Here is a 15,545-nt window from a genome sequence, read left to right on the forward strand (position 1 = left end):
CAGAAATGTATTCCTCGAAACTTGTTTGATATTTCATACGAGATAGTATTATCCCTAAATATTTATATGATTTACCTTTAACTTTGATATCAATACAACAATTACCAGTGTTAAAGAATTTCCACTGCTGATTTTTATTTTTAGAAAATCTACATTTGAAATTGATGTGTAAATTTTGGAATATTTTTCAGGGATTCGATAATAGGTTAAGCTATGTAGACTTATAAGTTTTACTCTGTGTAAATCTATATTGCTTGAATTATCTTTAAGCACTGGAATCTAGGTTTTACTTAAGTAAAGTTATTGTTGAAAATTTTCGGAATTTATCAAAACATTTATGTATTTAAATCACATTCGTGTGTATTTAGTTTCTGTTGCTATGTAGGTCATAGCTTTGAGCCGAAGATAATTTTTAAGAATTTCACATTTAGTTAAGATGTAATATTTACAAAATACATTTTTGAAACTTGAGCAGTCATGTTGCCAGAACTAAAACTGCACGGTCACGTAATATACACTCTCCCAAAATGCATATGAACATTCAAAATTTCAGAACAATAAAGCCCGTGTCACTTCTAAAATCACTTAACCAAATTGAGTTTCGATTTATCTAAATTGCGAACGAATGCAGACTTTCAGTTCAACAAAACAAACTGCGTACTAGCTTCATTTTACTAGTGACGTCCCATCTCTGCAGTTTACGAGACGGGCAACGTTCCTACCACTTAATCTTCTCCCCGCTTTCTGCCAACGATTAAAACTTTCGAAATGAATCTCTAGTGTGCTTAAGAACATAATTTAAAATAAAATTGAGAGATGTCATATTTCCCCCATTCGTTTTAACTTGTGTTACGTGAAAGAGTGTAATTTGAACGTATTTGTGGATAGAATGGCGTAGAAAGAAACGTTGATTATGAAAATGAGCCGGACGCTTTTGTAATTTTAACCGAAGTTTTATAGCAGTCGGACGCTAATGAGAAAACTAAAATTTTCGCGTTGTTAACATTTTCGCTGTGCATACCCAACCGCTTTTCTTCCTTAATGAAAAACTGTCCCAAAGTAGAAAAAAAGAATGTTCAATGACCACGAGGTCAACATGATGATGACAATCATGGAAGAACAGTTGTGCGCAGATATGTGTTATGTTAGCAAATGAATTTTAACAACAGTTACAATTTTGCACAAACTATCGTAATTTTACAAGTCAAATAGTAACAATAACAAAATAACTATTTTTTTTATATCTTACAACTTTGTCGTAATTGAATTTATTTCAAATCAAAATATTTAAATCGTTGGCGCAATCGAAAGTGACTCTTCTTGTTGCTGTTGTTACTTGAGTTCCTTTATCGGTCAGAGTCTGGGTGTAATATTGATGTATGCACTTATGAATCATAAATATTTTAATCTGTCGGTTTTTACCGAAAACACAGGCACATTCTGAGTCAAATAAGTTGACTACTTTTAGACGAATTTTATCTTTTTAAAGAAATCTATACTAATATTATAAAGCTAAAAAGTTTTCTTATTTGTTCGTTTGTTTATTTATAAGCGTTAGTTTCAGGAACCACTAGTTCGAATTGAAAAATCATTTTTGTGTTGTTTAACCCATTTACCGTGGAAGACTATAAGTTTTTTTTAATTCAAATTCACTCGTGTGAAACTGCGGGGTACAGTCAGTCTTTATAAAACACCTTCGTCTATAAATTTTATAATCTTTTCCATAACATTTATGCTGACGTTATTCGATTCTTTATTGAACGTTAAAAGAGTTTTATGTTTTCAATATTTCCAAGTATTCTAAATTGTCTATAAATCATGACTTACCGTTCTCACTTCGCTCTCGGCGCCATTAGCTAAATATTGGGTTTGCTTCAGGTTCGGCGCTAGCAGTTGCCTGTAACAAAATATATTTAATTTAAAAACTTTACCAAGTACTTAAGAAAATGTTTTATTTTTTAGAGGAATGATAATTTATAAGTTTTTAAATTAAACAACTGAGCTTTTTTAATTTTTGTTTAAAGTTTTTCTTAACTTCGAAGGATTTATAAACATCAAAATATAATTTATTGTACACCATTTAAAGATACAAACTTAAATTTTACGAGCCATTTCTTCCAAAAAACCTTTACGTATAGCACAACCAAATATAGCCTCGAATTATTTTTAACAAAGTTTTGTTGGCGTAGAGGTCACAGAAACTATATTATTATTTTTAAAGCTTCTTTATACGAGACCTTTAAACTTTGGCCAGTTGTGGGACATGTGCAGGCAGATACAGAACAAAATAAAACAAATATCGAAATTCAACGTGGGATAAATTTTGGGGGCCGTCTAATTAACCGACGAAAAAACAGTAGAGGTTCTCAAGTCGATACCTATATATTTTTGTTTACAAATTAGGTTCAGCTTTGTATTATTCATTACGCCTTTGGTATAAAATTTCATTATAATAATCTGGTTGTTTTTTAACCATATATTCTGAATATTCTTTATGTTCCGTTCATTTAAGTCTTCATATTAAGTTACATTTGCTGGAGTGTTCTAGAATATTAATTACGTTTTGGATAATGTGGACTTATTCACAAACGCTTACCCCATGTTTACGAGAAATGATTCCACTACTAGATGGTGTATTATATTGTAACTACTCCAATTTCTACATAAAAATCCAGAATTATTACTGTAACAATCGTATCTATTCATCTTCATCATCATCATCATCTATCAATTTTGTAGATTTTCCACGATGGCATAATAAACTTACTGATGGAAATTCTAAAAATATTTAAGTTGGCTCCTATTCTTGTCGCCTAGGTCACACTACTCTATAATTCTGTACTAATATTTTGAAAAGGAAACATTTTATTTTTAGTTTGTTTGTAATTGATGAATTCGTTGTTAGATAAATTCAAAAAACACTACACCATTTATCAAACATTCTTTTATCATGGGGTTGCTACGTTATCACTGAGTGACATAGGCTATATTTTATCAGAAGAAAACGGATCAGCCAGAATCGTGTTAACCTCGCGTGTGAAGCCACGAGCTTGAAGCTGGTTTCTCATAAACAGACACACTTTTACTATGGATAATTATAGGTTGTTCTATGCATATGCAAATGATGGCTTTGTTAATTAAACTTTGCATATTGTTACCTAATTAACTTTGTAACTTTCTGAAGTGAAATATAAATTTCACTGTTATATGCGATCCCTAAACATTCGACTACGATTTATATATAAACGGTTTATTAAATGCAATGATAATTAAAGTATTGTACATCTACTGATTTAGATTATTGCTTAATTTTTTTTTATACAAGTCGGTCGGCAAGAAAGCGTACGGCTCAACAGACGGTAAGGGATACTGTAGTGTCTACGGCGTAGACTATAGACGTCTGCAACACTACAAGCATCGCAAGTGCGTTGCTGACCCTACCCTCAATCGGGGGGGGGGGGGGGATTCAAGAGCTGTAGTTACCTTACACACCACAGAAACCCAACACTGCTGGAAAGCAATATTATTTAGCTATGATCTTATGATGGTAAGGCCGAGGTACTACCCGTTTCGAGCTGCTCCACATTTTGGGTAGGATATTTGCTGCTGCGCCCTACCTCAACAAAAATTGTAAAGTAATTAACTAGGTATGGAGTTTATTTTATAATGTATTAGGACATCATCTTAATGAAACATTTTTAAGTCAAATAAGTGTATACTTGCTTAACCAAAAAATCACAATACGCATTGCGTTGCCTATTCATTCCCTGTTGTCAAGTACAAGCCCGGGAGCTCTGACTACACTTTGGTAGTATTTGATATGTTCCATGTATTCGACACTTCGACATACAAATAACTAATAATAAATATTTACAAATCTATTTATTTTAAGCGGTAAACGAACCCGCAACAGTCAGTGAAATGAGTACATTATTGATTATTATCTTGTGTAATTTATGCAGCATACACATCGATTGATACCCTTTCCCACCATCATAAAATGTTCAGGAAAATTATAATAGCATATTAAAAATATTTATGAACTAAATATGGGTAACTATACATTACAAACTTAATGTGTACGTCGTTGTGTATCATTTTTATTAGCTATTTGTTAAAATTTTGAGTCAGTTTAACAAACTGTGCAACGTGTAATAATTCATGGAAGCTGTTTGACTAGATTTATTGTGAGAGAAGTGAAGTACAATGCTGTTACCAGTAACGACCTCCGAGCTGAATATATTAGATATGGTATGGTACGTTGTGTGTGATAAAGTGCTACGACATTAAATATGTCACTTAAAGGTTCAAAATTAGGGTAAATTAACATAAAAACCACTTACAAAAGTGTCATTTGAAAACGATTACAGATTATGGATTCTTAGAGAATGTTATAGGAGATCAATCAACCTTTGCTTTTTGTCATCGAAATTTGGTAAAAAAAGTAAACTATGATTACTTTTTTTGTATTACGCTTAAGCCTGTAATATCCTAATGCTGGGGATAGGCCTCTTTCCCCCATGTAGGAGAAGGCTTAATCCACCACGCTGTTCCACGCTGCTCCAATGCAGGTTGGTGGATACATTCCCTACTATGATTATTGTTTGGATTAGTCTCTGAGTAAATGAACATCTTCAAAATACTCTCCTAAGAATCTAAAGATAGAGATAATCGACAGATCTTCGATTCGATAGAGGCTCAGTTTTCAGTTTTTGAGCCAAGAATACATCCGATTACGTCGAATACCATTTCCGTAAATTTAATTCCTTGGACATAACAATGGCTGCCAATAATTGCGCCTATGACGTCAGGGTGCAGTGCTCATTAACAGCGCCATCTGACGTGCGACCGAATAAATGGACATCATCAGTTAAAAGCGATTAATTTTAGACTTTATACCAGAGCGACATGGTCTAATTTATCTTGGCCGAAGAGCCATCAATAAGTTTTTAAGGGATTAAGCGGACGTTTCGACTTAATACGAACTCGGGTGAAGACTGATAAACTATGAACTTTAAACCGTCGTTTTTGTTCGTTATATTAAAGTGCCTTAGTGCAGAGTTGAGGTTTTACTTTTTTGGCAAAATTGCGTTTAGTTATCACAACAGCCTTTCGCAGTCCACTACTGGACATAGGCCTCCACAAGCTCACGCCAAAAATGGTGTGAACTCATGTGTTTTGTCCATAGTCACCACGCTAGGCAGGCGGGTTGGTGACCGCAGGGCTGGCTTTGTCGCACCGAAGACGCTGCTGCCCGCGTTCGGCTTGTGTATTTCAAAGCCAGCAGTTGGATGGTTATCCCGCCATCGATCGGATTTTTAAGTTCCAAGGTAGTAGTGGACCTGTATTATCTCTTAGTCGCCTCTTACGACACCCATAGGAAGAGAGGGCGTGGCTATATTCTGTAATGCCGTAACCACACAACATAGTTTTCAGTTTTAGATTTTGACCAGGATATGTCCTACCTCAGTTACAACAGAAGCATAATAGAAATATCTATTATTTAGGAGGTATTAAAAAAATCTATTTAGTTTGTTATCTCAACCATAATTGCCATGATACATTGGTGAAATTATCCGTGGGATTTGCGCTTGCTGCGTTTACGCTTTGTCAAATTAGCATATGAAGGAATAATTTCGGAATTTCTGCAAAACTTAAATTTCGAAACTTTATATTAACTGTAATTATAATTTCTACAATGACGAATCAAACGTAATTTTGAAGTCAACACGTATAAAAAAAAAATTGGTTTTGATTTTGATTAATTTTTACACTATATCGTATTTTAATGATGATTTATATTAATTATTTGCAATCGAAAAGCAATACGGAATTCTTTTCAAATTGCTCTCGTTAAGGTTATTCGGCGTCAATATTAAAATGCAGTTTATAACGAGCGATTACCATCCTCAGGGCGCGCTGAATGGAAATTTTTGTAGTAAACAAATTTTACCAATAAATAAAAATTGTCTTGCGGCAATTTTAGGCGACGATGGAATAAGTGAACAGCTTACGGCGTCTTCTTTTAATAATAATTAGTATTGGGCATAAAACGGAAATTAAACGGGCCCTTTTCGTTTTTTAATTTTAAAAACACAACAGATACGCTGATACGCTTCTATCATAATTTAATTTAATCCGCGTGAATTCGGGCAAGTCGATACTTTGTAGGTAAATATTCGATATAGTTCTTTTTTTATTTAGGATAAATGACACATCTCTTAAAAATATAAAGTACACAATAAATGTAACTTAAATTTTATTAAAGTATCACTTTAGTGAATTTATCAATATAATAATGGCATAAGAAAAATTAACACTTATAATATTTTCCGCCGTCGCTTGTAAACTACATACACGTCGAGATTATTTCTGACATATTTCTGCTGCTCCTTTTGGCCGTGGGCGTCGTGGCGGTGTTATTTATTTTATAATGAAAGAAAATCCCAATTCGAACGAATTCTGCATAGATCCAACGCGGGCTTAAAGAGATTTTATGTGGACGTAATATCGGCATTTACGAAATATCCATATTTAGGGTAATGTAAATATTGATTTAAAGCCAAATTGTCATCAAAGTAAATTTAAAGTATGTATTGATACGTGTCTGAAACGCAATCATGCAAGATATAACAAATTTTATACTAAAACTAGCAACCTGCCTTGACTTCGCACAGGTACAATGCTGATACTAAATATAAAATAAATATTTGCAATGTAAGTGCAAAAAAATGTGTTTCTTTACGACATCATCAAAAACCTCTAAAACTATCAGTGTTCCGCTACTGTATTATGCATGTATTATACATATAAACCTTCCTCTGGAATCACTCTATTTATTAAAGAAAACTGCATCAAAATCCGTTTCGTAGTTTTAAAGATCTAAGCATGCAAACATCGGGAAGCGACTTTGTTTTATACTGTGTAGTGATACAGTTTTTTTTAAAATTAGTCAATGAGGAGTTTCTTGCCGATTCTTCTTTGTATAAAGGTTTGAAAGTGTTTTTGAAGCCTATTTAAAAAAGACATTATTTGTTTTAATTTTGGATCAAGATATAAAAGTAGGTGATAGCGTTCTTAAAGTATAATCAAAAATGCATTCAAATTAAACTTAGAATCTGGTTACAGAATATTGTACGACTTTAGTTTACTTAATACGAGGATGCAAGAATAAATCTGCAATTAGCACCTTAAGTCTAGATCTGGAAATGATGTTAATGTCTGACGCAGCTGGGCGTCGCACTCCAGACATTCGACGTTAAGCCATGTGTCTAATTGGGAGCCATGACAAAGCTCTGGTTATGATAATTTTATTTAGTTGCAAGCGAATCTAGCGCCACCTGTGCAATATGCGCAAACTGCTGAGATGCAAATGCAAATTATCATATTTATTAAGACTGTTTTACAAAAAAGATAAAAATATTAATCATAGAAATCGAAGACCAAGGATGCTTAATAAGTTTTGTGATTCCATAGTTAAATAACTGAATTATGTATTAGTTGATGGTCCAGAAACACATGTAATAGAAACGTCTAGAATACGACAGTCATTTGTATGATCTATGTGAGAATTTGTCTTTTACAAACAGAACATCCCAAATACCCTCTCATACAACTTATGAATATTCATTTTACATTTATGTACGAAGACTATATACCAGACCACCTATTCATATTATGCAAAGCTTTAGACAAGAACATAAGAGCCATTCTTTAAAAATATTAAATTATGCAAAACCCGCTGTAATTAGGCGAAACGCCTGATAATTCAGGTGGACTTCAAAGGAATATTAACATTATCATAATACAAGCGTACTATGTTATTACCTCTATAGACTTTAAATGTGCAGTGTTTAACATATTATACTGCTGTTTACTCGATACTCACACTTCACACGATTTTACATCTTTTGAAAGCTTGTTTAGGATATGCCGTAAGTTTGCATTACAAAACGACTGTGATAGCTATAGTCTAGATAATTAAAGTAGATACTGAAAAAACGTGGCATATTAAAAAAAATACATTCTGGCAACTTCAAAGGCGCGCCATCTTGTTTATTTGTTTTGTTTAAAGTATTACCATACTCTGAATCCGATTCATCCCAATCTCTTTTAAAATCGCCGAAATTTGTCAATGTTTATAACAAGATTTATGTTGTCGAGTATTTATATTGTCCTAAATTCTAACTGTGTTTTCAGACGTAATTATTGGATTAAAGAGGTAATATACCCGATGGTGGGAACCTTACAGACCCTACCTGTTGTCATTTAAAAAGTATGCAAAAAAATCGAGTATCTACTTTCGTTAGCCAGACTATATATTTAGTTATTTTTCTGTAGATATTAATTATCTACTTTCATAAAGTACTCAAACGTCTACAACTTTTTACTTATCTACATAAGTTTCTTCAGCCACCATGTTTTTTTCTGAGATATATAAATAAGTAACATTTAAAGAAGAGAAAAATAGTATTTATTCATAAATTATCTACTTCAAGATCGAAACATTGACCGTCATGTTAACGCAAATTTCGCATCACCATTTGAACCCACAGTTGATTGTAATGACATAAAAATTAGTTTTGCAAAAAGCAAGAATAAATATTTTGATCGTCTTAAAACAAAAATCAACAAAGAATTTATCGAGATGATAGAAAATTTAGGAATATTATATAATTATGCAAAAGAGAATAAATTAAATAAAGGAATGCACTGGATTAGTTTAATGAGATCTAATTCAATATTTATCGTAGAAATAGTCAAGCCAATCAAGCGTGCTGCCTTTTTACGTTTTGCTCAAAGAGTAAAGTCGAGAAAAGTTTGTAAAGAGACGACTGAATCAAGAAAAAATAACTTGAAAAACTTTTCGGAGACCTCGCGAAGTTTGTATGCAGAGCTGGCGAATAAATTGATAATGTTGAAAGTTTATATCATATTAAAGTCACTGATTCAAAAACATGTTTTATAAATGTCTTCATTCTTATTCAGAGTAACTTCAACAACGTAATTACATTATTAATAAATGAATATTTACGAATAATCCGTAAAAAGAAATATGTAACAAACTTCTATCCTATGATTTCGTGTCTCATTATATTTATGACTTTTTGAATATTCTTGCAAGCATTTAGCAAGACTAGTCGAGTAGATGAAGATTGCAAATTGAAGACTTTGAACTTTTTTAGATAATACTCGTATTCCTTATTATATACTGATGAACAGTAGCGGTATACGCAATATATGTATATGTTATGTATTAAATAAATATAAATTTGTATTTCAGTCGTCTGTTATCTAAAACAAAGTTCTAAATTTGCCAACAGCTGACTGTATGTATATGTACGTCAAATATACGAGTATATTGATTCACAAAGAAACTTGTTTGGTTAATTCATTATCATGTAACGCAGTTGTGTGTTGAAACATAATATTTTGACAACTGTCCCTTTTCGTAACCAAACAAGGTCCACTTAAAAGCGATTTGTCGAAATTTGATACCTGAGGGGTGGACGTTAACGTTAGTTATATAACAATTCTTGTGAATTGGTGAACAGAATCAAAATATGTTGAATAATTTATAGTTCTTTTGATAAGTGTCTATCAAAAGTTAAAAAAATGGGATAAGGGATAAATGGGATAAAAAATAATTGATCAAAAAAGTAAAATATTCAAGTCATATCTATATCTATAATATAGATATAGATATGACTTGAATATTTTACTTTTTTGATCAATCAATATTATAAAAATTTGTTAGTTTGTTTGCTTAAGGAACTAGGTTTAGGTTTAAAGAATTTAATTTTAACAAGAAAAAAATCACTTAAATGAGAATAACATAATAAATGTAATGATACAAATATTCGCCTTACAAGTAGGTCAGTTTCGCTTCAGCCTGTAATATCCCACTACTGGATATATAGGTCTCTTTCCCCATGTAAGAGAAGGATCAGAGCTTGATCCACCACGTTGCTCCAATGCGGGTTGGCGGGTATATTCCCTACCATGAGTAACGATCGCTATCAGGTGTACATGATAACAACCGAAACCGATGGCTTAACGTGCTCTCCGAGGCACGGTGGATAGACCCACAAGCACTGCACAAACACCTAGACCACGGCCAACATCTGTATGACCAATACAAACGTTTGTCATGTGCGGGGATCGAACCCGCAACCGCCAGCGCTACAGGTACAATCCATGGCTGTAACCGTTGCGCCAACGCGGTACTCAGTTAACGGAATAGAAAACAATTAAGTAGTTTTATATATTTTAATAACTATAAAAGTGGGTATTCTGTAAAATATATTTTGATAGTTGAGACTTAAATCCATTAACTGAGCTTACATCTTTTATATAGAATGGTAATTTCTTATAAAGTTGTGCTCCATCGAAAGTAATATTTTTTTTTTTAATTTGGTTCTTATTTTTGGGAGAACTAGTAAGCTTGGTCTACGGGTGCTACGTTTACTGCTTTGTTTTATAAATATCAAATTAGAATGCATGGATTTACTAATAATTTTTCTTACAAAAATACAAGAATTATACACATAAAGTTGTCGTAGGTTCATAATATTTGTTTCTTTATAAAGTGTAGTTGTTGGTGTCAAAGGTGGATATTGAAAGAGTACTTTAATTTTTTTTTCTTTGAAGTTCTTGTAGTTTTGTTTTGCCAGTGTTACCCCATATTTTTATTAAATACAATAAATGCAATTTTACTAAAGAATTGTAGATGTTATATTTTATTTTCTCAGGTATACATTTTGTAATATTTATAAGTGACCCAATTAAAGAAGACAGTTTTTTAATTTATGTAGTCTACTTGATATTAAAAGTTAAAAAATTTAAGCTACAGCTTCGAATAAAAAATTAATTTTGTATCGGACAGTCCATTTCCTAAGGCTGGTAGGTTATATTATACTATTTTAGTACTTTTTTTTCAAATTAACCCGTGTGAAACCGAAGGGCACAGCTAATAGTATAAAAACGAACATGTTGTTTTTGTGCAAAACCAGCACAAAGAATGATACAGCGATATTCAATACATAATTTACGAGAAGCTATAACCGAATCCGATGTATATTCTATTAACAGAAACGTATAGGTCCTAATACAAGTCGACAGAAAATTCAGCAATAATATGCCCAATATTTTATTATTACACATTCTGGAATTCTTCTGAATGGTTTCCACACAATAACAAAAGAAAAAAAAATAAGAAAAGATAGCATCTATGAATTTCTATGTTGTTTTAGAATTGCTGATCATCGGAAATGTTTAGTAAATATTTCCTTAACCCTTCCACGCGACAAGATCACCTAAGGAAAATAAAGAATTTTCCACTTCCTTAACTATTTCAACAAGCAGCTTGCTTGGGTACACTTCCAACTTGATATATCGATAGATTTACTAACACACATCGAAACAGTTGTTAACAAGACAACGTTAGACTAGTTTACAGCACGATACAATATTTCGCTATATTAATCCTGAAATTTACGAGTATTATCGGGATATATGGTCAATTTGTAATATATTTGGTCAATAGTAATATAAAGGCATCAATATCCTGTCAGTTTTGACTGAATTTATTCTGAGATCTACACAAATATACAAAAGTAAATTTATTTCATGCTTTTGTTAATTTGTTAATACCCAATTTTCTTTGTTGCCAAATACCCTGAAGTTTTATTATCATTTCTCTTGCAAATTCTTGCTTAGTTGTTGCGTAGCTATTTACATATAAATATTCAAAAATTAATTCTGTATTCCATTACTAGACCCTTTACCACCTGCGTCTTGAAGTTTAGTTAAAATGGCAAACTTAATATGATAACGAAGTCCTACAAGAAGTCGATTACATTAGAGCCATTTATTTCGACCAATGTTAACCAAAATTTTGTTTAACGTTAAGTTTGAAGGCTAAACAGAGTCATCTAAAAACGGCTCGTTACTCAACTATTAAAGGTGTTCAAGTTATTACCAGCAAAAACGAATTCTGGAAGAGCTTCACACCTTGATTCTCTGTTATTGTCCGTATATTCCCATAGCGTTACTTTCCATTAGCGGTATATCAACGTTTATCCGCATCCATTACGTATCGAACCGTAATGGTTAGTCAGTGAAGACCATGGACGTTTACGCCTGAAAAGATGTGTGAGAAAATGGCACGTGTTAAGGAATCCTTCTGTATCGTGTCCTCGAACAAGCCATGCGAGAGCACCGTTGTTTCATATCAGATGCAGGTTGAGCCAATCTTTGAAGCCTTTTATTGACATTTTGTAGGTTGTGTTTATTTTTGGTTCATTTGATCATAACATATGAATCGTTTTCTATTTTTCATTCTATTTTTCGTTTATGAATATGATTGTTATATCAAATTCTCGTTTAACGTTTATTGAAAATGTTTTAGAGAATATTGTTGGTACTTTTTTTGGAAAAAAATCTTTATCAGATAATTCTCCTGCATAATTATCTTTTCATCAAGTTTCCTTCAGTATTATTAGCTAGATGATCCTTTCTGTTTTATCCGTGTTAATCTTAAGGTTATTGCTCTGACTCCATTCACTCATGGTGTAATGATGCTGTCATAGCTGTCAGTGTAGTATTATACCTTTCACAATAATATCTGGCAAAGAGACTAATTAAACTGAAAATAAATTTTGTGATCACTTCGTAATATTCTTATTTTAAATAAAAGACTTATCACCTTTTTAATATGATATAAAATTTAAATTTATTTTTATATGTACAACATAAAAAAGATCCTTTACTGAGACAATCAAATATAAAGTATTATTATTGTCGTAAAATTGTAATTTGTGAAAAAAAAAGTTCGTTGGAAACTTTTAGATCTTCATAAATTTGGTATTCTGTTCGCCTCTTGGACATTTTCTCTCTCAGTGGCTGTCTTTGTGTCAGTTTTAAGTCCTTTTTGTTTAGTTCTAAGTCTTTTAATTTAATGGCAAATTAGTGATACATGACAGACTTCAAGCGGATTTATTATGACGCTCAGTTTGTTAATTAGCGCTTAACGTCTTTAAATATTAAATTTCTCCTTTGAGGTAGCACTCTTTTGTAAAGCGAATAAAATATTCTTTAAAGGGATATTAGTAGCACTACATTTTAAGTAAAAATAAAATTCAATTTTTTCGCTTTGTGAATAGAAATATGAGTACACAAAGGATTAATTTGTTTCAATTTATATCTATAGTTTACTTTATCACTTAAGAACGTATGTGTTTTGTGTATAGAAATATTGTTTACCAGTAAATTATAACAATGGAGGAGCATTGGAGGAGGAGGATTTTCAAACAACGTAACTAGTTTTTTACTACTTAAATATATAAATGAAATATATTAAAGTATTAAAAATACTATTACGTTCATCGTAGATTACGAATACGAATCTCGTAGAATTGAGAACATTATATAAAATAATTTGGCATACAGTATGGACAGTAATTTTCATTACAACTAAAAATCATTTTCAATTTAAAAATAATGAAAATAAAATTTGTAAAACTCACAAGGGCTGATAGAAACAACGCTTTAACACATATTTAATTTCAAATAAAATTTGACCTGATATTGAATTTAAACGGTCACCAACCCGCCTGCCTAGCGTGGTGACTATGGGCAAAACACATGAGTTCACGTTATTTTTGGCGTAAACTTGTGGAGGCCTATGTCCAGCAGTGGACTGTATAGGCTGTAATGATGATTGAATTTAATTATTCAGTACGAGTTACTCGATAACGTGATTTTCAGGAACTTGAACGAACAGAATGCAGCGGGTATCAGATATTCGGAACGTAATCACGTGTCGTCAGAAACGTTATTCAATTGTTCACTCCACGTCAGAGCCACGCCCATTAGACTACACTATTATCGATACATCGCTGAATTTATCAGCTGCTTATCAGCATCTGCATAATATTAATATTTGATATTTATATTATGTAAAAAGAAGGGTTACAACAAAATAAAGTTATTTGAAGTAAAACTTCTTTACACAAGCTTGACTTCGGAAGTAAGCTGGTGAATGCGTAAGAAGCGTTACGAAAAGTGTGATCGGGCGAGGCGAACGGAAGTTGAGAGGGAGATATAAGTTAGCGAAGATAAAACGATCCGTAAGTTTTACTTCAGTCGTGTGGTCTAAAGCACACTCGTTTTTTTTTAAAGAATAACGGCAGAGTTGTACGTTACAAATAGGTTGTATATAGAAATGAATTTAATTTTAATTTGCAAAATGACATTTCAAAAGAGCTTTTGAAGTCTACTTGAATAAAGTAAGGGTACATCCATTAATTGCGTGAGCTCAGAATGGGGGGAAGGGTCAAATGAAATCTCAAAAAATCTCATTTAAATCGAGGGGGGGGGGGAATCGAAAATCTCACATCAACTTCAAAAAGAATAAAATATAACAGATTATAAAAAAATTTTAGTGTTCATTTTGCCCGCTTAAATAATCTAAATTTTTGCTTTGTATTTTATTCATTTTAAATAAATTAACTATAGTATACTTGAACAGTTTTATTATTGCCCGTCAATCTATATTATATTCAGCGTTAATCTCACGTAAAGGTAGGGAGGGTCCAGGCAATCTCACTAAATCTCACCTAAGGGGGGGGGGGGGGGGGGGTCTAAACATATCGCAAAATAGCTCACGTAATTAATGGATGCCCCCTAATTTTATTATATCGATTTTGGTTTTGGTTGAAGGTTATTCTAGACAACGATAAATTGGATATTACAGGTATTAGAAGTTTGCAATGTTAAATTCACAGTCGAGAAGAAATTAATTATTGAAAAAAATTAACAATAAAAATTCAGCGAAGTATTTAAAACGTAAAACTGGAACCAATTTTTGACGTGGCAAGTTTCAAGATGGTTCCTTTTAGCCATGTTTGCTAAATAAATTTTTATAAATTCTCAGTTTTTTAACTTGTTTACTTATAGTTACCCACATAAGATTATCTTTATACCTATCATAAAGTACACAATTTAATTATTTAATTTAAATAAATAATCTTAGTGTACATTGAACTGTATAATCTAAACGTATACTTTTTAAATCGGATTATTCTAACTTATAATCTTAGCACTGAAACGAAAATTACAAACAGTAAAAACTTTTTCTTGTCTTTTTATTTTTGTTTTTTATTTTAATACAATCTGTCCCCTTCTTAGGGACATTGGAGTGCGACGGATGTAGCTTCTAGTTGGCATGCACGATGTGTGACATGTGTCACATTCTCTTTATTTAAGCTGTGACTTTTACAATGTCAGTGGACCAAATTCTGAGGTAAATAGTACGTACTTAATCTTAATTCTGATATTAAATGTATTTCTGTCCATCATAGATGTTTTTTTAAATTAATTTTTGGACGTTGCATAAAACAGAATTAATTAAGTATACTACATATCTACATGAAGTCAATATCTCAGACGCGCATTCCTTTCGTTTTAATTTCATCCAAACCAAGTATTTAGAGAGTTGCATCTCTGGTTTAACCTAAGGAGACTTATTCACGGTCCGGAGGAGC

At 32.1% G+C, this 15,545-nt stretch overlaps 1 protein-coding gene across 1 annotated transcript in view; it reads right to left on the minus strand.

Moving 5' to 3' along the window:
- LOC123653898 (disintegrin and metalloproteinase domain-containing protein 11) overlaps positions 1-15,545 on the minus strand; it is a 272,141-nt gene that overhangs the window by 143,471 nt on the left and 113,125 nt on the right. The window contains exon 7 of the mRNA XM_045589876.1: positions 1,828-1,897. Within this exon, the coding sequence (XP_045445832.1) occupies positions 1,828-1,897 (70 nt within the window). The remainder of the gene's footprint in view (positions 1-1,827; positions 1,898-15,545) is intronic.

This window comes from Melitaea cinxia, chromosome 5 (assembly GCF_905220565.1).
Source record: "Melitaea cinxia chromosome 5, ilMelCinx1.1, whole genome shotgun sequence".
Taxonomy (NCBI): domain Eukaryota; kingdom Metazoa; phylum Arthropoda; class Insecta; order Lepidoptera; family Nymphalidae; genus Melitaea; species Melitaea cinxia.